Genomic DNA, 23675 nt, shown 5'->3' with positions numbered 1-23675 from the left:
GGTGGGGTCTGTAGTGGTGAGGTGGGGTGTGTAGTGATGAAGATGGTGTCTGTATTGGTGAAGGAAGTGTCTGTAGAGGTGAAAGTGTGGTATTTAGTGGTGACGGTGTTGACTGTAATGGTGAAGGTGCCGTCTGTAGAGGTGGAGGAGGGGTCTGTAGTGGTGAAGGTGGGGTCTGTAGTGATGGAGGTGGGGTCTGTAATGGAGAAGGTGGGGTCTGTAGTGGTTAAGGGGTGACTGTAGTGGCGGAGGTGGGGTCTGTAGTGGAGAAGGTGGGGTTTGTAGTAGAGAAGGCGGGGTCAGTAGTGGAGACGGTGGGGTCAGTAGTGGAGACGGTGGGGTCTGTAGTGGAGAAGGTGGGGTATGTAGTATCGAAGATGGGGTCTGCAGCGGTGAAGTTGGGGTGTGTAGTGGTGAAGGTATGGTCTGTAGAGTTAAAGCTGGGGTCTCTAGTGGTGAATGTGGGGTCTGTGTTGGTGGAGGTGGAATCTGTATTATTGAAAGGGGGGTCTGTAGTGATGGAGGTGGGGTCTGTATTGATGAAGCTGGGGTCTGTAGAGGTTAAGTTCAGGTCTGTAGTGGAGAAATTGGGGTATGTAGTGGAGGTGGAGTCTGTAGAAGAGAAGCTGTGGTCTGTATTGGTGAAGGTGGAGTCTATAGTGGAGAAGGTGGGGTCTGTAGTAATAAAGGTGGTGTGTGTGGAGGTTAAGGTCACGTCTGTAATGGAGATGTTGGGGTCTGCTGTGGAGGTGGGGTCTGTAGTAGAGAAAGATGTGGTCTGTAGTGGTGAAGGTGAGGACTGTAGTTGTGAACGTGAGGTCTGTTGTGGCGAAGGTGGGGTCTGTAGTGGAGAAGGTGGGGTCTGGAGTGGAGAAGGTGGGGTCTGTAGTGGAGAAGTTGGCGTCTGTAGCGGAGAAGGTTTGGTCTGTCGTGGAGAAAGTGGGGTCTGTAGTGGTTAAGGGGGGACTGTAGTGTTGGAGGTGGGGTCTGTAGTGGAGAAGGTGGGGTCTGTAGTGATGAAGGTGGGGTCAGTAGTGGTGAAGGAGAGGTCAGTAGTGGTTGAGGTGGGGTCTGTAGTGTTGAAGGTGGGGTCTGTATTGATGAAGGTGGGGTCTGTAGTGCTGAATTTCAGGTCTGTAGTGGTGAGTTTGGTCGTCTTTGGTGGAGGTGGAGTCTGTAGTGGTTAAGGGGGGGTCTGTAGTGGCCAAGGTGGGGTATGTAATGGAGAAGCTGGGGTCTGTAGTGATGGAGGTGGCGTCTGTACTGGAGAAGGTGGGGTCTGTAGTGGTTAAGGGGTGACTGTAGTGGCGGAGGTGGGGTCTGTAGTGGAGAAGGTGGGGTTTGTAGTAGAGAAGGCGGGGTCAGTAGTGGAGACAGTGGGGTCAGTAGTGGAGATGGTGTGGTCTGTAGTGGAGAAGGTGGGGTCTGCAGCGGTGAAGTTGGGGTCTGTAGTGGTGAAGGTGTGGTCTGTAGAGTTGAAGCTGGGGCTGTAGAGTTGAAGCTGGGGTCTCTAGTGGTGAATGTGGGGTCTATGTTGGTGGAGGTGGAGTCTGTATTCGTGAAAGTGGGGTCTGTAGTGATGGAGGTGGGTTCTGTAGTGGAGAAGGTGGGATCTGTAGTGGCAAAGCTCGGGTCTGTAGTGGAGAAGGTGGGGTCTGTAGTGGTGAAGGTGGGTTCTGTAGTGGAGAAGCTGGGGTCTGTAGTGGCAAAGATGAGGTTTGTATTGGTGAAGGAGGGGTTTATAGTGGTGAAAGTGGGGTCTGTAGCGGTTAACTCGGGACCGTAGTGGCGGAGGTGCGGTCTGTACTTCAGAATGTGGGGGCTGTAGTGGTGAGGGTGGGGTCTGTAGTGATGAAATGTGGTCAGTATTGTTGAAGATGGGGTCAGTAGTAGTGGAGGTGGGGTCTGTAGTGGAGAAGTTGGGGTCTGTAGCGGTGAAGGAGGGGTCTGTAGTGGAGAAGGTGGGGTGTGTAGTGAAGAAGATGAGGTCAGTATTGGTGAAGATGGGGTCAGTAGTGGTGAAGGTGGGGTCACTAGTGGAGACGGTGAGGTCAGTAGTGGAGACGGTGGGGTCTGTAGTGGAGAAAGTGGGGTCTGTAGTGCCAGAGGTGGGGTTTCTAATGGAGAAGGAGGGATCTGTAGTGGTGAAGGAGAGGTCAGTAGTGGTGAAGGTGGGGCTTGTAGTGATGAAGGTGGGGTCTGTAGAGCTTAAGGTCAGGTCTGTAGTGTAGAGGTAGGGGTCTGTAGTGACGGAGGTGGGGCCTGTAGTGGAGAAGGTGAGGTCTGTAGTGGTGAAGCTGGGGTTTGTAGTAGAGAAGGTGGGGTCACTAGTGGAGACGGTGAGGTCAGTAGTGGAGACGGTGGGGTCTGTAGTGGAGAAAGTGGGGTCTGTAGTGCCAGAGGTGGGGTTTCTAATGGAGAAGGAGGGATCTGTAGTGGTGAAGGAGAGGTCAGTAGTGGTGAAGGTGGGGCTTGTAGTGATGAAGGTGGGGTCTGTAGAGCTTAAGGTCAGGTCTGTAGTGTAGAGGTTGGGGTCTGTAGTGACGGAGGTGGGGCCTGTAGTGGAGAAGGTGAGGTCTGTAGTGGTGAAGCTGGGGTCTGTAGTGCAAAAGTTGGGGCCTGTAGTGATGGATGTGGGGTCCGTACTGATGGAGGTGGGGTCCGTAGTGGTGAAGGTGAGGTCTGTAGTGGTGAGGGTGGGGTCTGTATTGATGAAGGTGTGGTCTGTAGTGGTGAAGGTGGGGTCTGTAGAGGTGAAGTTGGGGTCTGTAGTGATGGAGGTGGTGTATGTAGTGGAGAAGGTGTCGTCTGTACAGTTGAAGCTAAGGTCTGTAGTGGTGAATGTGGGGTCTGTGTTGGTGGAGTTGGGGTCTGAGTTGGTGGAGATGGAGTCTGTAGTCATGAAGGTGGGGTCTGAAGTGGAGAAGGTAGATTCTGCAGTGGCGAAGCGGGGTTCTGTAGTGGCGAAGCTGGGATCTGTAGTGGCGAAGCTGGGGTCTGTAGTGAACAAGTTGGGGTCTGTAGTGGTGAAGGTTGGGTGTGTAGTGATGAAGAAGGGGTCAGTATTGGTGAAGATAGGGTCAGTAGTGGTGAAGGTGGGGTCTGTAGTAATGAAGGTGGCATATGTGGAGGTTGAGGTCATGTCTGTAGTGGTGAAGCTGGGGTCTGTAGTGGAGAAGTTGGGGTCTGTAGCAGGGAAGGTGGGGTTTGTATTGGAGATGGTGGGGTCTGTAGTGCAAAAGTTGGGGTCTGTAGTGATGGAAGTGGGGTCCGTAGTGATGGAGGTGGGGTCCGTAGTGGTGAAGGTGAGGTCTGTAGTGGTGAGGGTGGGGTCTGTAGTGATGAAAATGTGGTCAGTATTGGTGAAGATGGGGTCAGTAGTAGTGGAGGTGCGGTCCGTAGTGGTGAAGGTGAGGTCTGTTGAGGTTAAGTTCAGGTCTGTAGTGGAGAGATTGGGGTATGTAGTGGAGGTGGAGTCTGTAGTGGTGGAGGTGGGGACTGTAATGGAGTAGGTGGGGTCTGCAGTGGTGAAGGTGGGGTTTGTAGTAGAGAAGTTGGTGTCAGTAGTGGCGACGGTGGGGTCTGGAGTGGAGAAGGTGGGGTCTGTAGTGTTAAGGCATGACTATAGTGGCAGAGGTGGGGTCTGTAATGGAGAAGGAGGGATCTGTAGTGGTGAAGGAGAGGTCAGGAGTGGTGAAGGTGGGGTCTAGAACTTAAGGTCACGTCTGTTATGGAGAGGTTGGGGTCTGTAGAGGAGGTGGGGTCTGTGCTGGTGAAGATGGTTCTGTAGTGGTAAAGGAGGTGTTTGTAGTGATGAAGCTGGGGTCTGTAGAGGTGACGTTCAGTTCTGTAGTGGAGAGGTTGTGGTCTGTAGTGGAGGTGGGGTCTTTAATGGTGAAGTTGTGACCTGTAGTGGAGAATGTGAGGTCTGTAGTCGTGAAGGTGGGGTCTGTAGTAATGAAGGTGGTGTACGTGGAGGTTAAGGTCACGTCTGTAGTGGAGAGTTTGGGGTCTGTAGTGGAGGTGGGGTCTTTAGTGGTGAAGTTGTGACGTGTAGTGGAGAATGTGAGGTCTGTAGTCGTGAAGGTGGGGTCTGTAGTGGAGACGGTATGGTCTGTTGTGGAGAAGGTGCGGTCTGTAGTGGAGAAGTTGGGGTCTGTAGTGACGAAGCTGGGGTCTGTAGTGAAGAAGTTGGGGTCTGTAGCGGTGAAGGTGGGGTATGTAGTGGAGACGGTAGGGTCTGTAGTGGAAAAGGTGGTGTCTGTAGTGGAGAAGGTGGAGTCTGTAGAGCTGAAGGTGGTGTTGAAGGTTGGGTCTGTAGTGGACAAGGTGGGGTCTGTAGTGATGGAGGTGGGTCTGTAGTGCAGAAGGTGTGGTCTGTACTGGAGAAGAGGGGTCTGTAATGGTGGAGGTGTGGTCTGCAGTGGAGAAGAGGGGACTGAAGTGGTGACGGTGCAGTCTGTAATGGTGATGGTGGGGTCTGTGGTGGAGAAGGTGGAGTCTGTAGTGATGGAGGTGGGGTCTGTTGTGATGGAGGTGGGGTCTGTTGTGATGGAGTTGGGGTCTGTTGTGATGATGTTGGGGTCTGTAGTGGTGAAGATGACGTCTGTAGTGGAGAAGGAGGGGTCTAGTGGTGGAGTTGGTGTCTGTAGTGGAGAAGGTGGGGTCTGTAGTGATGGAGGTGGGGTCTGTTGTGATGGAGGTGGGGTTTGTTGTGATGATGGTGGGGCCTGTAGTGGTGAAGGTGACGTCTGTAGTGGAGAAGGAGGGGTCTAGTGGTGGAGGTGCGATCTGTAGTGGAGAAAGGGGGTCTGTTGTGGCGATGGAGGGTTCTGTAGTGGAGAAGATGGTTCGGTAGTGCAGAAGGTGTGGTCTGTACTGGAGAAGAGGGGTCTGTAATGGTGGAGGTGTGGTCTGCAGTGGAGAAGAGGGGACTGAAGTGGTGACGGTGCAGTCTGTAATGGTGATGGTGGGGTCTGTGGTGGAGAAGGTGGGGTCTGTAGAAGTGATGGTGGGGTCTGTAGTGGAGAAGGCATTCTGTAGTGGTGGAGGTGGGGTCTGTAGTGGTGAAGGGTGGTCTGTAGTAGAGTATGTGAGGTCTGTAGTAGAGAAGGTGGGGTCTGTAGTGGTGGAGGTGGGGTCTGTTGTGATGGAGGTGGGGTCTGTTGTGATGGAGGTGGGGTCTGTTGTGATGGAGGTGGGATCTGTGGTGAAGGTGACGTCTGTAGTGGTGAAGGGAGGTCTATAGCGGTGAAGGGGGGTTTGTAGTGGAGAAGATGGAGTCTGTAGAGCTGAAGGTGGTGGTGAAGGTTGGGTCTGTAGTGGAAAAGGTGGTGTCTGTAGTGGAGAAGGTGGGGTCTGTATTGGAAAAGATGTGGTCTGTATTGGCGAAGGAGGGGTCTGTAGTGGTGAAGGTGGGGTCTGTAGTGGAGAGGTTGGGGTCTGTGGTGGAGGTGGGGTCTGTAGTGGTTAAGGGGGGACTGTAGTGGGGGAGGTGGGGTCTGTAATGGAGAAGGTGGGGTCTGTAGTGATGAAGGTGGGGTATGTAGTGGTGAAGGTGGGGTCTATAGTGGTGAAGGTGGGGTGTGTAGTGATGAAGATGGGATCAGTATTGGTGAAGATCGGGTCAGTAGTGGTGATGGTGGGGCCTGTAGTAATGAAGGTGGCGCATGTGGAGGTTGAGGTCATGTCTGTAGTGGAGAGGTTGGGGTCCGTACTGATGGAGGTGGGGTCTGTAGTGGAGAAGGTGAGGTCTGTAGTGGTGAAGCTGGGGTTTGTAGTAGAGAAGGTGGGGTCACTAGTGGAGAAGGTGAGGTCTGTAGTGGTGTAGCTGGGGTCTGTAGTGGAGAAGTAGGGGTCTGTAGCGGGGAAGGAGCGGTTTGTATTGCAGATGGTGGGGTCTGTAGTGGAAAAGTTGGGGTCTGTGGTGATGGACGTGGGGTCTGTAGTGTTGGAGGTGGGGTCCGTAGTGGTGAAGGTTGGGTCTGTAGTGGACAAGGTGGGGTCTGTACTGGTGGAGGTGGGTCTGTAGTGGTGGAGGTGGGGTCTGTAGTGGAGAAGAGGGGACTGAAGTGGTGATGGTGGGGTCTGTAGTGGTGAAGGGGGGGTCTGTAGTGGTAAACGTGAGGTCTGTAGTGATGAAGGTGGGGTCTGTAGTGTTGAAGGTGGGGTCTGTAGAGATGGAGGTGATGTCTGTAGTGGTGAATGAGGTTTCTGTAGTGGAGAAGGTGGGGTCTGTAGAGGTGATGGTGGGGTTTGTAGTGGAGAAGAGGGGACTGAAGTGGAGAAGTTGAGGTCTGTACTGGTGGAGGTGGGGTCTGTAGTGGAGAAGGGGGGTCTATAGTGGAGAAGAGGGGGGTCTTTAGTGGAGAAGAAGGTGTCTTTAGTGGAAAAGGTGGGGTCTGTAGTGCAAAAGGGGGGTCTGTAGTGGAGGAGGTGGGGTCTGTAGTGGTGGAGGTGGGGTCTGTAGTGGAGAAGGGGGGTCTGTAGTGGAGAAGGTGGGCTCTGTAGTGGTAAAGGTGAGGTCTGTAGTGGCGATGGTGGGGTCTGTAGTGGAGAAGGTGGGGTCTGTGGTGTTGGAGGTGCTGTCTGTAGTGGAGAAGGTGGGGTCTGTGTTGGTGGAGGTGGGGTCTGTAGTGGAGAAGGGGGGTCTATAGTGGAGAACAGGGGGGTCTTTAGTGGAGAAGAAGGTGTCTTTAGTGGAGAAGGTGGGGTCCGTAGTGGTGAAGGTTGGGTCTGTAGTGGAGAAGGGGAGGTCTGTAGTGGAGAATGTGAGGTCTGTAGTGGAGAAGGTGGGGTCTGTCGTGGTGGAGTTGAGGTCTGTACTGCTAAAGGAAGTTTCTGTAGTTGTGAAGGTGGCGTCTGTCGTGATGGAGGTAGGTCTGTAGTGGAGAAGGTGGGGTCTGTAGTGGTGGAGGTGGCGTCTGTAGTGGAGAAGGTGGGGTCTGTAGTGGTGGAGGTGGCGTCTGTACTGGAGAAGGGGGGTCTGTGTTGGTGGAAGTGGGGTAAGTAGTGGAGATGGTGGTGTCTGTGTTGGTGGAGGTGGGGTCTGTAGTGGAGAAGGGGGGGTTCTGTAGTGGAGACGGGGGGTTCCGTAGTGGCAAAGTTGGGGTCTGTAGTGGCGATGGTGGGGTCTGTAGTGGAGAAGGTGCGGTCTGTAGTGGCGATGGTGGGGTCTGTAGTGGAGAAGGTGCTGTCTGTAGTGGAGAAGGTGGGGTCTGTAGTGGCGATGGTGGGTCTGTAGTGGCGATGGTGGGTCTGTAGTGGCGATGGTGGGTCTGTAGTGGTGATGGTATGGTCTGTAGTGGAAAAAGGGGGTCTGTAGTGGTGATGGAGGGGTCTGTAGTGGAGAAGAGGGTTCTGTACTGCAGAAGGTGTGGTCTGTACTGGAGAAGAGGGGTCTGTAGTGGTGGAGGTGGGGTCTGTAGTGGAGAAGAGGGGACTGAAGTGGTGATGGTGGGGTCTGTAGTGGTGAATGGGGGGTCTGTAGTGGTGAAGGTGAGGTCTGTAGTGGTGATGGTGGGGTCTGTAGTGGTGAATGGGGGGTTTGTAGTGGTGAAGGTGAGGTCTGTAGTGGTGATGGTGGGGTCTGTATGGTGAAGAGGGGAATAAAGTGGAGAAGGGGGGTCTGTAGTGCTGGAGGTGAGGTCTGTAGAGGTGACGGTGGGGTCTGAGGTGGAGAAGGGGAGGTCTGTAGTGGTGATGGTGGGGTCTGTAGTGTGAAGAGGGGACTAAAGTGGAGAAGGTGGGGTCTGTACTGGTGGAGGTGGGGTCTGTGGTGGATAAGGTGGGGAATGTAGTGGAAATGTGGGGTCTGTGTTGGTGGAAGTGGGGTAAGTAGTGGTGAAGGTGGGGTCTGTAGTTGTAAAGGTGGGGTCTGTAGTAGTGAAGGTGGGGTCTGTAGTGATGGAGTTGGGGTCTGTAGTGTTGAAGTTGAGGTCTGCAGTGGTAAAGGAGGTTTCTGTAGTGGGGAAGGAGGGGTCTGTAGTGATGGAGGTGGGGTGTGTTTTGATGGTGGTGGGGTCTGTAGTAGTGAAGGTGACGTCTGTAGTGGAGAAGGTGGGGTCTGTCGTGGTGGAGTTGAGGTCTGTACTGCTAAAGGAAGTTTCTGTAGTTGTGAAGGTGGCGTCTGTCGTGATGGAGGTGGGTCTGTAGTGGAGAAGGTGGGGTCTGTAGTGATGGAGGTGATGTCTGTAGTGGTGAATGAGGTTTCTGTAGTGGAGAAGGTGGTGTCTGTAGTGGTGGAGGTGGGGTCTGTAGTGGTGAAGGAGGTTTCTGTAGTGGAGAAGGTAGGGTCTGTAGTGGAGAAGGTGGGGTCTGTAGTGGAGAAGGTGGGGTCTGTAGTGGACAAGGTGTGGTTTGTAGTGATGCAGTTGAGGTCTGCACTGCTGAAGGAGGTTTCTGTAGTGGAGAAGGTGGGTTCTGTAGAGGTGAAGGGGAGTCTGTAGTGGAGAATGTGGGGTGTGTCGTGGAGAAGGTGGGGTCTGCAGTGGAGAAAGTGGGGTCTGCAGTGGAGAAAGTGCGTTCCACAGAGGTGAAGGTGGGGTCTGTAGTGGTGAAGGGGGGTCTATAGCGGTGAAGGGGGTCTAGTGGAGAAGGTGGGGTCTGTCATGATAGAGGTGGGGTCTGTAGTGGTGGAGGTGGGGTCTGTAGTGGTGAAGGAGGGGTCTGTAGTAGTGAAGGAGGGGTCTGCAGAGGAGAATGTGAGGTCTGTAGTGGAGAAGGTGGGGTCTGTAGAGGTGAAGGTGAGGTTTCTATTGGAGAAGCTGGTGTCTGTACTGGAAAAGGTGGGGTCTGTAGTGATGAAGGAGGGGTCTGTAGTAGTGAAGGAGGGGTCTGCAGAGGAGAATGTGAGGTCTGTAGTGATGGTGGTGGGGTCTGTAATGGTGAAGGTAAGGTCTGTAGTGGAGAAGGGTGGGTCTGTAGTGGTGAAGGTGGGGTCTGTAGTGGAGAAGGTGGGGTCTGTACTGGTGGAGGTGGGGTCTGTAGTGGTGGAGGTGGGGTCCGTAGTGGTGAAGGTTGGGTCTGTAGTGGACAAGGTGGGGTCTGTACTGGTGGAGGTGGGGTCTGTAGTGGTGGAGGTGGGGTCTGTAGTGGAGAAGAGGGGACTGAAGTGGTGATGGTGGGGTCTGTAGTGGTGAAGGGGGGGTCTGTAGTGGTAAACGTGAGGTCTGTAGTGATGAAGGTGGGGTCTGTAGTGTTGAAGGTAGGGTCTGTAGTGATGGAGGTGATGTCTGTAGTGGTGAATGAGGTTTCTGTAGTGGAGAAGGTGGGGTCTGTAGAGGTGATGGTGGGGTTTGTAGTGGAGAAGAGGGGACTGAAGTGGAGAAGTTGAGGTCTGTACTGGTGGAGGTGGGGTCTGTAGTGGAGAAGGGGGGTCTATAGTGGAGAAGAGGGGGGTCTTTAGTGGAGAAGAAGGTGTCTTTAGTGGAAAAGGTGGGGTCTGTAGTGCAAAAGGGGGGTCTGTAGTGGAGAAGGTGGGGTCTGTAGTGGTGGAGGTGGGGTCTGTAGTGGAGAAGGGGGGTCTGTAGTGGAGAAGGTGGGCTCTGTAGTGGTAAAGGTGAGGTCTGTAGTGATGAAGGTGGGGTCTGTAGTGGTGAAGGTGGGGTCTGTAGTGATGGAGTTGGGGTCTGTAGTGGTGAAGGAGGTTTCTGTAGTGGAGAAGGTGGGGTCTGTGGTGTTGGAGGTGCTGTCTGTAGTGGAGAAGGTGGGGTCTGTGTTGGTGGAGGTGGGGTCTGTAGTGGAGAAGGGGGGTCTTTAGTGGAGAACAGGGGGGTCTTTAGTGGAGAAGAAGGTGTCTTTAGTGGAGAAGGTGGGGTCTGTAGTGGAGACGGAGGGGTCTGTAGTGCAAAAGGGGGGTCTGTAGTGGAGAAGGTGGGGTCTGTAGTGGTGGAGGTGGGGTCTGTAGTGGAGAAGGGGGGTCTGTAGTGGCGATGGTGGGGTCTGTAGTGGAGAAGGTGGGGTCTGTGGTGTTGGAGGTGCTGTCTGTAGTGGCGATGGTGGGGTCTGTAGTGGAGAAGGTGGGGTCTGTGGTGTTGGAGGTGCTGTCTGTAGTGGAGAAAGTGGGGTCTGTAGTGGCGATGGTGGGGTCTGTAGTGGCGATGGTGGGTCTGTAGTGGCGATGGTGGGGTCCATAGTGGCGATGGTGGGGTCTGTAGTGGCGATGGTGGGTCTGTAGTGGTGATGGTATGGTCTGTAGTGGAAAAAGGGGGTCTGTAGTGGTGATGGAGGGGTCTGTAGTGGAGAAGAGGGTTCTGTACTGCAGAAGGTGTGGTCTGTACTGGAGAAGAGGGGTCTGTAGTGGTGAAGAGGGGAATAAAGTGGAGAAGGGGGGTCTGTAGTGCTGGAGGTGAGGTCTGTAGAGGTGACGGTGGGGTCTGTAGTGGAGAAGGGGAGGTCTGTAGTGGAGAATGTGAGGTCTGTAGTGGTGATGGTGGGGTCTGTAGTGGTGAAGAGGGGACTAAAGTGGAGAAGGTGGGGTCTGTACTGGTGGAGGTGGGGTCTGTAGAGGTGACGGTGGGGTCTGTAGTGGAGAAGGGGAGGTCTGTAGTGGAGAATGTGAGGTCTGTAGTGGTGATGGTGGGGTCTGTAGTGGTGAAGAGGGGACTAAAGTGGAGAAGGTGGGGTCTGTACTGGTGGAGGTGGGGTCTGTGGTGGATAAGGTGGGGAATGTAGTGGAAAAGTGGGGTCTGTGTTGGTGGAAGTGGGGTAAGTAGTGATGGAGTTGGGGTCTGTAGTGTTGAAGTTGAGGTCTGCAGTGGTAAAGGAGTTTTCTGTAGTGGGGAAGGTGGGGTCTGTAGTGATGGAGGTGGGGTGTGTTGTGATGGTGGTGGGGTCTGTAGTAGTGAAGGTGACGTCTGTAGTGGAGAAGATGGGGTCTGTCGTGGTGGAGTTGAGGTCTGTACTGCTAAAGGAAGTTTCTGTAGTTGTGAAGGTGGCGTCTGTCGTGATGGAGGTGGGTCTGTAGTGGAGAAGGTGGGGTCTGTAGTGGTGGAGGTGGCGTCTGTAGTGGAGAAGATGGGGTCTGTCGTGGTGGAGTTGAGGTCTGTACTGCTAAAGGAAGTTTCTGTAGTTGTGAAGGTGGCGTCTGTCGTGATGGAGGTGGGTCTGTAGTGGAGAAGGGGGGTCTGTGTTGGTGGAAGTGGGGTAAGTAGTGGAGATGGTGGTGTCTGTGCTGGTGGAGGTGGGGTCTGTAGTGGAGACGGGGGGTTCCGTAGTGGCAAAGTTGGGGTCTGTAGTGGCGATGGTGGGTCTGTAGTGGAGAAGGTGGGGTCTGTAGTGGCGATGGTGGGGTCTGTAGTGGTAAAGGTGAAGTCTGTAGTGGCAATGGTGGGGTCTGTAGTGGAGAAGGTGGGGTCTGTGGTGATGGAGGTGCTGTCTGTAGTGGAGAAGGTGGGGTCTGTAGTGGCGATGGTGGGGTCTGTAGTGGCGATGGTGGGTCTGTAGTGGCGATGGTGGGTCTGTAGTGGTGATGGTATGGTCAGTAGTGGAAAAAGGGGGTCTGTAGTGGTGATGGAGGGGTCTGTAGTGGAGAAGAGGGTTCTGTACTGCAGAAGGTGTGGTCTGTACTGGAGAAGAGGGGTCTGTAGTGGTGGAGGTGGGGTCTGTAGTGGAGAAGAGGGGACTGAAGTGGTGATGGTGGGGTCTGTAGTGGTGAATGGGGGGTCTGTAGTGGTGAAGGTGAGGTCTGTAGTGGTGATGGTGGGGTCTGTATGGTGAAGAGGGGAATAAAGTGGAGAAGGGGGGTCTGTACTGCTGGAGGTGAGGTCTGTAGAGGTGACGGTGGGGTCTGTAGTGGAGAAGGGGAGGTCTGTAGTGGAGAATGTGAGGTCTGTAGTGGTGATGGTGGGGTCTGTAGTGGTGAAGAGGGGACTAAAGTGGAGAAGGTGGGGTCTGTACTGGTGGAGGTGGGGTCTGTGGTGGATAAGGTGGGGAATGTAGTGGAAAAGTGGGGTCTGTGTTGGTGGAAGTGGGGTAAGTAGTGGTGAAGGTGGGTCTGTAGTTGTGAAGTTGAGGTCTGCAGTGGTAAAGGAGGTTTCTGTAGTGGGGAAGGTGGGGTGTGTTTTGATGGTGGTGGGGTCTGTAGTAGTGAAGGTGACGTCTGTAGTGGAGAAGGTGGGGTCTGTCGTGGTGGAGGTGGGTCTGTAGTGGAGAAGGTGGGGTCTGTAGTGATGGAGGTGATGTCTGTAGTGGTGAATGAGGTTTCTGTAGTGGAGAAGGTGGGGTCTGTAGTGGTGGAGGTGGCGTCTGTACTGGAGAAGGGGGGTCTGTGTTGGTGGAAGTGGGGTAAGTAGTGGAGATGGTGGTGTCTGTGTTGGTGGAGGTGGGGTCTGTAGTGGAGAAGGGGGGGTTCTGTAGTGGAGACGGGGGGTTCCGTAGTGGCAAAGTTGGGGTCTGTAGTGGCGATGGTGGGTCTGTAGTGGAGAAGGGGGTTCTGTAGTGCTGAAGGTTTGGTCTGTACTGGAGAAGAGGGGTCTGTAGTGGTGGAGGTGGGGTCTGTAGTGGAGAAGAGGGGGTCTGTAGTGGAGAAGGTGGGGAATGTAGTGGAGAAGTGGGGTCTGTGTTGGTGGAAGTGGGGTATGTAGTGGAGAAGGTGATGTCTGTGTTGGTGGAGGTGGGTTCTGTAGTGGAGAAGGGGGGTCTGTAGTGGAGAAGAGGGTTCTGTAGTGCAGAAGGTGTGGTCTGTACTGGAGAAGAGTGGTCTGTAGTGGTGGAGTTGGGGTCTGTAGTGGAGAAGAGGGGACTGAAGTGGTGATGGTGGGGTCTGTAGTGGTGAAGGGGGCGTCTGTAGTGGTAAAGGTGAGGTCTGTAGTGATGAAGGTGGGGTCTGTAGTGGTGAAGGTGGGGTCTGTAGTGATGGAGTTGGGGTCTGTAGTGGTGAAGGAGGTTTCTGTAGTGGAGAAGGTGGGGTCTGTAGTGGAGAAGGTGGGGTCTGTAGTAGAGAAGGTGGGGTCTGTAGTGGACAAGGTGTGGTTTGTAGTGATGCAGTTGAGGTCTGCACTGCTGAAGGAGGTTTCTGTAGTGGAGAAGGTGGGTTCTGTAGAGGTGAAGGGGAGTCTGTAGTGGAGAATGTGGGGTGTGTCGTGGAGAAGGTGGGGTCTGCAGTGGAGAAAGTGGGGTCTGCAGTGGAGAAAGTGCGTTCCACAGAGGTGAAGGTGGGGTCTGTAGTGGTGAAGGTGAGGTCTGGAGTGATGAAGGTGGGGTCTGTAGTGGTGAAGGTGGGGTCTGTAGTGGAGAAGGTGGGGTCTGTAGAGGTGATGGTGGGGTCTGTAGTGGAGAAGAGGGGACTGAAGTGGAGAAGTTGAGGTCTGTACTGGTGGAGGTGGGGTCTGTAGTGGAGAAGGGGGGTCTATAGTGGAGGAGGGGGGTCTTTAGTGGAGAAGAAGGTGTCTTTAGTGGAGAAGGTGGGGTCTGTAGTGGAGAAGGGGGTTCTGTAGTGCTGAAGGTTTGGTCTGTACTGGAGAAGAGGGGTCTGTAGTGGTGGAGGTGGGGTCTGTAGTGGAGAAGAGGGGACTAAAGTGGAGAAGGTGGGGTCTGTACTGGTGGAGTTGGGGTCTGTAGTGGAGAAGAGGGGGTCTGTAGTGGAGAAGGTGGGGAATGTAGTGGAGAAGTGGGGTCTGTGTTGGTGGAAGTGGGGTATGTAGTGGAGAAGGTGATGTCTGTGTTGCTGGAGGTGGGTTCTGTAGTGGAGAAGGGGGGTCTGTAGTGGAAAAGGGGGGTCTGTAGTGGAGAAGAGGGTTCTGTAGTGCAGAAGGTGTGGTCTGTACTGGAGAAGAGTGGTCTGTAGTGGTGGAGTTGGGGTCTGTAGTGGAGAAGAGGGGACTGAAGTGGTGATGGTGGGATCTGTAGTGGTGAAGGGGGCGTCTGTAGTGGTAAAGGTGAGGTCTGTAGTGATGAAGGTGGGGTCTGTAGTGGTGAAGGTGGGGTCTGTAGTGGAGAAGGTGGGGTCTGTAGAGGTGATGGTGGGGTCTGTAGTGGAGAAGAGGGGACTGAAGTGGAGAAGTTGAGGTCTGTGTTGCTGGAGGTGGGTTCTGTAGTGGAGACGGAGGGGTCTGTAGTGCAAAAGGGGGGTCTGTAGTGGCGATGGTGGGGTCTGTAGTGGAGAAGGTGGGGTCTGTAGTGGTGGAGGTGGGGTCTGTAGTGGGGAAGGTGGGGTCTGTAGTGGAGAAGGTGTGGTCTGTAGTGGCGATGGTGGGGTCTGTAGTGGAGAAGGTGGGGTCTGTAGTGGTGGAGGTGGGGTCTGTAGTGGAGAAGGTGTGGTCTGTAGTGGTGGAGGTGGGGTCTGTAGTGGAGAAGGTGGGGTCTGTAGTGGAGAAGGTGGGGACTGTAATGGAGAAGGTGGGGTCTGTAGTGGCGATGGTGGGGTCTGTAGTGGAGAAGGTTGGGTCTGTAGTGGTGGAGGTGGGGTCTGTAGTGGAGAAGGTGGGGTCTGTAGTGGCGATGGTGGGGTCTGTAGTGGCGATGGTGGGTCTGTAGTGGCGATGGTGGGGTCTGTAGTGGCGATGGTGGGGTCTGTAGTGGCGATGGTGGGTCTGTAGTGGTGATGGTATGGTCTGTAGTGGAAAAAGGGGGTCTGTAGTGGTGATGGAGGGGTCTGTAGTGGAGAAGGGGGTTCTGTACTGCAGAAGGTGTGGTCTGTACTGGAGAAGAGGGGTCTGTATTGGTGGAGTTGGGGTCTGTAGTGGAGAAGAGGGGACTGAAGTGGTGATGGGGTCTGTAGTGGTGAATGGGGGGTCTGTAGTGGTGAAGGTGAGGTCTGTAGTGGTGATGTTGGGGTCTGTAGTGGTGAAGAGGGGAATAAAGTGGAGAAGGGGGGTCTGTTGTGCTGGAGGTGAGGTCTGTAGAGGTGACGGTGGGGTCTGCAGTGGAGAAGGGGGGTCTGTAGTGGAGAATGTGAGGTCTGTAGTGGTGATGGTGGGTTCTGTAGTGATGAAGGTGACGTCTGTAGTGGGGAAGGTGGGGTCTGTAGTGATGGAGGTGGGGTGTGTTTTGATGGTGGTGGGGTCTGTAGTAGTGAAGGTGACGTCTGTAGTGGAGAAGGTGTGGTTTGTAGTGATGCAGTTGAGGTCTGCACTGCTGAAGGAGGTTTCTGTAGTGGAGAAGGGAGGTCTGTAGTGGAAAAGGGGGGTCTGCAGTGGAGAAAGTGCGTTCCACAGAGGTGAAGGTGGGGTCTGTAGTGGTGAAGGGGGGTCTAGTGGAGAAGGTGGGGTCTGTCATGATAGAGGTGGGGTCTGTAGTGGTGGAGGTGGGGTCTGTAGTGGTGAAGGAGGGGTCTGTAGTAGTGAAGGAGGGGTCTGCAGAGGAGAATGTGAGGTCTGTAGTAGTGAAGGAGGGGTCTGCAGAGGAGAATGTGAGGTCTGTAGTGATGGTGGTGGGGTCTGTAATGGTGAAGGTAAGGTCTGTAGTGGAGAAGAGTGGGTCTGTAGTGGTGAAGGTGGGGTCTGTAGTGGAGAAGGTGGGGTCTGTACTGGTGGAGGTGGGGTCTGTAGTGGTGGAGGTGGGGTCCGTAGTGGTGAAGGTGGGGTCCGTAGTGGTGAAGGTTGGGTCTGTAGTGGACAAGGTGGGGTCTGTACTGATGGAGGTGGGGTCTGTAGTGGTGGAGGTGGGGTCTGTAGTGGAGAAGAGGGGACTGAAGTGGTGATGGTGGGGTCTGTAGTGGTGAAGGGGGGGTCTGTAGTGGTAAAGGTGGGGTCTGTAGTGATGGAGGTGATGTCTGTAGTGGTGAATGAGGTTTCTGTAGTGGAGAAGGTGGGGTCTGTAGAGGTGATGGTGGGGTTTGTAGTGGAGAAGAGGGGACTGAAGTGGAGAAGGTTGGGTCTGTACTGGTGGAGGTGGGGTCTGTAGTGGAGAAGGGGGGTCTATAGTGGAGAAGAGGGGGGTCTTTAGTGGAGAAGAAGGTGTCTTTAGTGGAAAAGGTGGGGTCTGTAGTGCAAAAGGGGGGTCTGTAGTGGAGAAGGTGGGGTCTGTAGTGGTGGAGGTGGGGTCTGTAGTGGAGAAGGGGGGTCTGTAGTGGAGAAGGTGGGCTCTGTAGTGGTAAAGGTGAGGTCTGTAGTGGCGATGGTGGGGTCTGTAGTGGAGAAGGTGGGGTCTGTGGTGTTGGAGGTGCTGTCTGTAGTGGAGAAGGGGGGTCTATAGTGGAGAACAGGGGGGTCTTTAGTGGAGAAGAAGGTGTCTTTAGTGGAGAAGGTGGGGTCTGTAGTGGAGACGGAGGGGTCTGTAGTGCAAAAGGGGGGTCTGTAGTGGAGAAGGTGGGGTCTGTAGTGGTGGAGGTGGGGTCTGTAGTGGAGAAGGGGGGTCTGTAGTGGAGAAGGTGGGCTCTGTAGTGGTAAAGGTGAAGTCTGTAGTGGCGATGGTGGGGTCTGTAGTGGAGAAGGTGGGGTCTGTGGTGTTGGAGGTGCTGTCTGTAGTGGAGAAGGTGGGGTCTGTAGTGGCGATGGTGGGGTCTGTAGTGGCGATGGTGGGTCTGTAGTGGCGATGGTGGGGTCCGTAGTGGCGATGGTGGGGTCTGTAGTGGCGATGGTGGGTCTGTAGTGGTGATGGTATGGTCTGTAGTGGAAAAAGGGGGTCTGTAGTGGTGATGGAGGGGTCTGTAGTGGAGAAGAGGGTTCTGTACTGCAGAAGGTGTGGTCTGTACTGGAGAAGAGGGGTCTGTAGTGGTGGAGGTGGGGTCTGTAGTGGTGAAGGTGAGGTCTGTAGTGGTGATGGTGGGGTCTGTATGGTGAAGAGGGGAATAAAGTGGAGAAGGGGGGTCTGTAGTGCTGGAGGTGAGGTCTGTAGAGGTGACGGTGGGGTATGTAGTGGAGAATGTGAGGTCTGTAGTGGTGATGGTGGGGTCTGTAGTGGTGAAGAGGGGACTAAAGTGGAGAAGGTGGGGTCTGTACTGGTGGAGGTGGGGTCTGTGGTGGATAAGGTGGGGAATGTAGTGGAAAAGTGGGGTCTGTGTTGGTGGAAGTGGGGTAAGTAGTGGTGAAGGTGGGGTCTGTAGTTGTAAAGGTGGGGTCTGTAGTAGTGAAGGTGGGGTCTGTAGTGATGGAGTTGGGGTCTGTAGTGTTGAAGTTGAGGTCTGCAGTGGTAAAGGAGGTTTCTGTAGTGGGGAAGGAGGGGTCTGTAGTGATGGAGGTGGGGTGTGTTTTGATGGTGGTGGGGTCTGTAGTAGTGAAGGTGACGTCTGTAGTGGACAAGGTGGGGTCTGTACTGATGGAGGTGGGGTCTGTAGTGGTGGAGGTGGGGTCTGCAGTGGAGAAGAGGGGACTGAAGTGGTGATGGTGGGGTCTGTAGTGGTGAAGGGGGGGTCTGTAGTGGTAAAGGTGGGGTCTGTAGTGATGGAGGTGATGTCTGTAGTGGTGAATGAGGTTTCTGTAGTGGAGAAGGTGGGGTCTGTAGAGGTGATGGTGGGGTTTGTAGTGGAGAAGAGGGGACTGAAGTGGAGAAGGTTGGGTCTGTACTGGTGGAGGTGGGGTCTGTAGTGGAGAAGGGGGGTCTATAGTGGAGAAGAGGGGGGTCTTTAGTGGAGAAGAAGGTGTCTTTAGTGGAAAAGGTGGGGTCTGTAGTGCAAAAGTGGGGTCTGTAGTGGAGAAGGTGGGGTCTGTAGTGGTGGAGGTGGGGTCTGTAGTGGAGAAGGGGGGTCTGTAGTGGAGAAGGTGGGCTCTGTAGTGGTAAAGGTGAGGTCTGTAGTGGCGATGGTGGGGTCTGTAGTGGAGAAGGTGGGGTCTGTGGTGTTGGAGGTGCTGTCTGTAGTGGAGAAGGTGGGGTCTGTGTTGGTGGAGGTGGGGTCTGTAGTGGAGAAGGGGGGTCTTTAGTGGAGAAGAAGGTGTCTTTAGTGGAGAAGGTGGGGTCTGTAGTGGAGACGGAGGGGTCTGTAGTGCAAAAGGGGGGTCTGTAGTGGAGAAGGTGGGGTCTGTAGTGGTGGAGGTGGGGTCTGTAGTGGAGAAGGGGGGTCTGTAGTGGAGAAGGTGGGCTCTGTAGTGGTAAAGGTGAAGTCTGTAGTGGCGATGGTGGGGTCTGTAGTGGAGAAGGTGGGGTCTGTGGTGTTGGAGGTGCTGTCTGTAGTGGAGAAGGTGGGGTCTGTAGTGGCGATGGTGGGGTCTGTAGTGGCGATGGTGGGTCTGTAGTGGCGATGGTGGGGTCCGTAGTGGCGATGGTGGGGTCTGTAGTGGCGATGGTGGGTCTGTAGTGGTGATGGTATGGTCTGTAGTGGAAAAAGGGGGTCTGTAGTGGTGATGGAGGGGTCTGTAGTGGAGAAGAGGGTTCTGTACTGCAGAAGGTGTGGTCTGTACTGGAGAAGAGGGGTCTATAGTGGTGGAGGTGGGGTCTGTAGTGGTGAAGGTGAGGTCTGTAGTGGTGATGGTGGGGTCTGTATGGTGAAGAGGGGAATAAAGTGGAGAAGGGGGGTCTGTAGTGCTGGAGGTGAGGTCTGTAGAGGTGACGGTGGGGTATGTAGTGGAGAATGTGAGGTCTGTAGTGGTGATGGTGGGGTCTGTAGTGGAGAAGAGGGGACTGAAGTGGTGATGGTGGGGTCTGTAGTGGTGAATGGGGGGTCTGTAGTGGTGAAGGTGAGGTCTGTAGTGGTGATGGTGGGGTCTGTATGGTGAAGAGGGGAATAAAGTGGAGAAGGGGGGTCTGTAGTGCTGGAGGTGAGGTCTGTAGAGGTGACGGTGGGGTATGTAGTGGAGAATGTGAGGTCTGTAGTGGTGATGGTGGGGTCTGTAGTGGTGAAGAGGGACTAAAGTGGAGAAGGTGGGATCTGTACTGGTGGAGGTGGGGTCTGTGGTGGATAAGGTGGGGAATGTAGTGGAAAAGTGGGGTCTGTGTTGGTGGAAGTGGGGTAAGTAGTGGTGAAGGTGGGGTCTGTAGTTGTAAAGGTGGGGTCTGTAGTAGTGAAGGTGGGGTGTGTTTTGATGGTGGTGGGGTCTGTAGTAGTGAAGGTGACGTCTGTAGTGGAGAAGGTGGGGTCTGTCGTGGTGGAGTTGAGGTCTGTACTGCTAAAGGAAGTTTCTGTAGTTGTGAAGGTGGCGTCTGTCGTGATGGAGGTGGGTCTGTAGTGGAGAAGGTGGGGTCTGTAGTGATGGAGGTGATGTCTGTAGTGGTGAATGAGGTTTCTGTAGTGGAGAAGGTGGGGTCTGTACTGGTGGAGGTGGGGTCTGTAGTGGAGAAGAGGGGGTCTGTAGTGGAGAAGGTGGGGAATGTAGTGGAGAAGTGGGGTCTGTGTTGGTGGAAGTGGGGTATGTAGTGGAGAAGGTGATGTCTGTGTTGCTGGAGGTGGGTTCTGTAGTGGAGAAGGGGGGTCTGTAGTGCAGAAGGTGTGGTCTGTACTGGAGAAGAGTGGTCTGTAGTGGTGGAGTTGGGGTCTGTAGTGGAGAAGAGGGGACTGAAGTGGTGATGGTGGGGTCTGTAGTGGTGAAGGGGGCGTCTGTAGTGGTAAAGGTGAGGTCTGTAGTGATGAAGGTGGGGTCTGTAGTGGTGAAGGGGGCGTCTGTAGTGGTAAAGGTGAGGTCTGGAGTGATGAAGGGGGGGTCTGTAGTGGTGAAGGTGGGGTCTGTAGTGGAGAAGGTGGGGTCTGTAGAGGTGATGGTGGGGTCTGTAGTGGAGAAGAGGGGACTGAAGTGGAGAAGTTGAGGTCTGTACTGGTGGAGGTGGGGTCTGTAGTGGAGAAGGGGGGTCTATAGTGGAGAAGAGGGGGGTCTTTAGTGGAGAAGAAGGTGTCTTTAGTGGAGAAGGTGGGGTCTGTAGTGGAGACGGAGGGGTCTGTAGTGCAAAAGGGGGGTCTGTAGTGGCGATGGTGGGGTCTGTAGTGGAGAAGGTGGGGTCTGTAGTGGAGAAGGTGTGGTCTGTAGTGGTGGAGGTGGGGTCTGTAGTGGAGAAGGTGGGGTCTGTAGTGGAGAAGGTGGGGTCTGTAGTGGAGAAGGTGGGGACTGTAGTGGAGAAGGTGGGGTCTGTAGTGGCGATGGTGGGGTCTGTAGTGGAGAAGGTTGGGTCTGTAGTGGTGGAGGTGGGGTCTGTAGTGGAGAAGGTGGGGTCTGTAGTGGTAAAGGTGAGGTCTGTAGTGGCGATGGTGGGGTCTGTAGTGGAGAAGGTGGGGTCTGTGGTGTTGGAGGTGCTGTCTGTAGTGGAGAAGGTGGGGTCTGTGTTGGTGGAGGTGGGGTCTGTAGTGGAGAAGGGGGGTCTATAGTGGAGAACAGGGGGGTCTTTAGTGGAGAAGAAGGTGTCTTTAGTGGAGAAGGTGGGGTCTGTAGTGGAGACGGAGGGGTCTGTAGTGCAAAAGGGGGGTCTGTAGTGGAGAAGGTGGGGTCTGTAGTGGTGGAGGTGGGGTCTGTAGTGGAGAAGGGGGGTCTGTAGTGGAGAAGGTGGGCTCTGTAGTGGTAAAGGTGAAGTCTGTAGTGGCGATGGTGGGGTCTGTAGTGGAGAAGGTGGGGTCTGTGGTGTTGGAGGTGCTGTCTGTAGTGGAGAAGGTGGGGTCTGTAGTGGCGATGGTGGGGTCTGTAGTGGCGATGGTGGGTCTGTAGTGGCGATGGTGGGGTCCGTAGTGGCGATGGTGGGGTCTGTAGTGGCGATGCTGGGTCTGTAGTGGTGATGGTATGGTCTGTAGTGGAAAAAGGGGGTCTGTAGTGGTGATGGAGGGGTCTGTAGTGGAGAAGAGGGTTCTGTACTGCAGAAGGTGTGGTCTGTACTGGAGAAGAGGGGTCTATAGTGGTGGAGGTGGGGTCTGTAGTGGTGAAGGTGAGGTCTGTAGTGGTGATGGTGGGGTCTGTATGGTGAAGAGGGGAATAAAGTGGAGAAGGGGGGTCTGTAGTGCTGGAGGTGAGGTCTGTAGAGGTGACGGTGGGGTATGTAGTGGAGAATGTGAGGTCTGTAGTGGTGATGGTGGGGTCTGTAGTGGAGAAGAGGGGACTGAAGTGGTGATGGTGGGGTCTGTAGTGGTGAATGGGGGGTCTGTAGTGGTGAAGGTGAGGTCTGTAGTGGTGATGGTGGGGTCTGTATGGTGAAGAGGGACTAAAGTGGAGAAGGTGGGATCTGTACTGGTGGAGGTGGGGTCTGTGGTGGATAAGGTGGGGAATGTAGTGGAAAAGTGGGGTCTGTGTTGGTGGAAGTGGGGTAAGTAGTGGTGAAGGTGGGGTCTGTAGTTGTAAAGGTGGGGTCTGTAGTAGTGAAGGTGGGGTGTGTTTTGATGGTGGTGGGGTCTGTAGTAGTGAAGGTGACGTCTGTAGTGGAGAAGGTGGGGTCTGTCGTGGTGGAGTTGAGGTCTGTACTGCTAAAGGAAGTTTCTGTAGTTGTGAAGGTGGCGTCTGTCGTGATGGAGGTGGGTCTGTAGTGGAGAAGGTGGGGTCTGTAGTGATGGAGGTGATGTCTGTAGTGGTGAATGAGGTTTCTGTAGTGGAGAAGGTGGGGTCTGTACTGGTGGAGGTGGGGTCTGTAGTGGAGAAGAGGGGGTCTGTAGTGGAGAAGGTGGGGAATGTAGTGGAGAAGTGGGGTCTGTGTTGGTGGAAGTGGGGTATGTAGTGGAGAAGGTGATGTCTGTGTTGCTGGAGGTGGGTTCTGTAGTGGAGAAGGGGGGTCTGTAGTGCAGAAGGTGTGGTCTGTACTGGAGAAGAGTGGTCTGTAGTGGTGGAGTTGGGGTCTGTAGTGGAGAAGAGGGGACTGAAGTGGTGATGGTGGGGTCTGTAGTGGTGAAGGGGGCGTCTGTAGTGGTAAAGGTGAGGTCTGTAGTGATGAAGGTGGGGTCTGTAGTGGTGAAGGGGGCGTCTGTAGTGGTAAAGGTGAGGTCTGGAGTGATGAAGGGGGGGTCTGTAGTGGTGAAGGTGGGGTCTGTAGTGGAGAAGGTGGGGTCTGTAGAGGTGATGGTGGGGTCTGTAGTGGAGAAGAGGGGACTGAAGTGGAGAAGTTGAGGTCTGTACTGGTGGAGGTGGGGTCTGTAGTGGAGAAGGGGGGTCTATAGTGGAGAAGAGGGGGGTCTTTAGTGGAGAAGAAGGTGTCTTTAGTGGAGAAGGTGGGGTCTGTAGTGGAGACGGAGGGGTCTGTAGTGCAAAAGGGGGGTCTGTAGTGGCGATGGTGGGGTCTGTAGTGGAGAAGGTGGGGTCTGTAGTGGAGAAGGTGTGGTCTGTAGTGGTGGAGGTGGGGTCTGTAGTGGAGAAGGTGGGGTCTGTAGTGGAGAAGGTGGGGTCTGTAGTGGAGAAGGTGGGGACTGTAGTGGAAAGGTGGGGTCTGTAGTGGCGATGGTGGGGTCTGTAGTGGAGAAGGTTGGGTCTGTAGTGGTGGAGGTGGGGTCTGTAGTGGAGAAGGTGGGGTCTGTAGTGGCGATGGTGGGGTCTGTAGTGGCGATGGTGGGTCTGTAGTGGCGATGGTGGGGTCTGTAGTGGCAATGGTGGGGTCTGTAGTGGCGATGGTGGGTCTGTAGTGGTGATGGTATGGTCTGTAGTGGAAAAAGGGGGTCTGTAGTGGTGATGGAGGGGTCTGTAGTGGAGAAGGGGGTTCTGTACTGCAGAAGGTGTGGTCTGTACTGGAGAAGGGGTCTGTATTGGTGGAGTTGGGGTCTGTAGTGGAGAAGAGGGGACTGAAGTGGTGATGGGGTCTGTAGTGGTGAATGGGGGGTCTGTAGTGGTGAAGGTGAGGTCTGTAGTGGTGATGGTGGGGTCTGTAGTGGTGAAGAGGGGAATAAAGTGGAGAAGTGGGGTATGTAGTGCTGGAGGTGAGGTCTGTAGAGGTGACGGTGGGGTCTGCAGTGGAGAAGGGGGGTCTGTAGTGGAGAATGTGAGGTCTGTAGTGGTGATGGTGGGGTCTGTAGTGATGAAGGTGACGTCTGTAGTGGTGAAGGTGGGGTCTGTAGTAGTGAAGGTGGGGTCTGTAGTGATGGAGTTGGGGTCTGCAGTGTTGATGGTGGGGTCTGTAGTAGTGAAGGTGGGGTCTGTAGTGATGGAGTTGGGGTCTGTAGTGTTGAAGTTGAGGTCTGCAGTGGTGAAGGAGGTTTCTGTAGTGGAGAAGGTGGGGTCTGTAGTGGAGAAGGTGGGGTCTGTAGTGGACAAGGTGTGGTTTGTAGTGATGCAGTTGAGGTCTGCACTGCTGAAGGAGGTTTCTGTAGTGGAGAAGGTGGGTTCTGTAGAGGTGAAGGGGAGTCTGTAGTGGAGAATGTGGGGTGTGTCGTGGAGAAGGTGGGGTCTGCAGTGGAGAAAGTGGGGTCTGCAGTGGAGAAAGTGCGTTCCACAGAGGTGAAGGTGGGGTCTGTAGTGGTGAAGGGGGTTCTATAGCGGTGAAGGGGGTCTAGTGGAGAAGGTGGGGTCTGTCATGATAGAGGTGGGGTCTGTAGTGGTGGAGGTGGGGTCTGTAGTGGTGAAGGAGGGGTCTGTAGTAGTGAAGGAGGGGTCTGCAGAGGAGAATGTGAGGTCTGTAGTGGAGAAGGTGGGGTCTGTAGAGGTGAAGGTGAGGTTTCTATTGGAGAAGCTGGTGTCTGTACTGGAAAATGTGGGGTCTGTAGTGATGGTGGTGGGGTCTGTAATGGTGAAGGTAAGGTCTGTAATGGTGAAGGTAAGGTCTGTAGTGGAGAAGGGTGGGTCTGTAGTGGTGAAGGTGGGGTCTGTAGTGATGGAGGTGGAGTCTTTCCTATGTTTACTGGGCAAACTGCTGCACCAAATTTTTCTTTGTAACCCCACTGATCCACCCTTTCCAAGGCACATCCTCTTCGGCTG

At 54.6% G+C, this 23675-nt stretch overlaps 2 protein-coding genes across 2 annotated transcripts in view; both read right to left on the bottom strand.

The window, feature by feature from the left end:
- The window catches only part of cacna1ia (calcium voltage-gated channel subunit alpha1 Ia), a 589581-nt gene that overhangs the window by 256394 nt on the left and 309512 nt on the right, over positions 1–23675 (bottom strand). The gene's annotated exons all lie outside the window — the stretch shown is intronic.
- On the bottom strand, positions 1046–3142 carry LOC132382706 (DNA-directed RNA polymerase II subunit RPB1-like). The gene is made up of 2 exons (XM_059953158.1): positions 2647–3142; positions 1046–2207 (listed from the first exon to the last, which is right to left on the bottom strand). Exons 1-2 carry the CDS (start codon positions 3140–3142, stop codon positions 1129–1131), a joined length of 1575 nt encoding a protein of 524 aa, XP_059809141.1. The 3' UTR covers positions 1046–1128.

The sequence above is a fragment of the Hypanus sabinus genome, chromosome 29, assembly GCF_030144855.1.
Source record: "Hypanus sabinus isolate sHypSab1 chromosome 29, sHypSab1.hap1, whole genome shotgun sequence".
In the NCBI taxonomy this organism is placed as follows: Eukaryota; Metazoa; Chordata; class Chondrichthyes; order Myliobatiformes; family Dasyatidae; genus Hypanus; species Hypanus sabinus.
The sequence above is the reverse complement of the archived record's forward strand: the minus strand, read 5'-3'. Positions and strand labels throughout refer to the sequence as shown.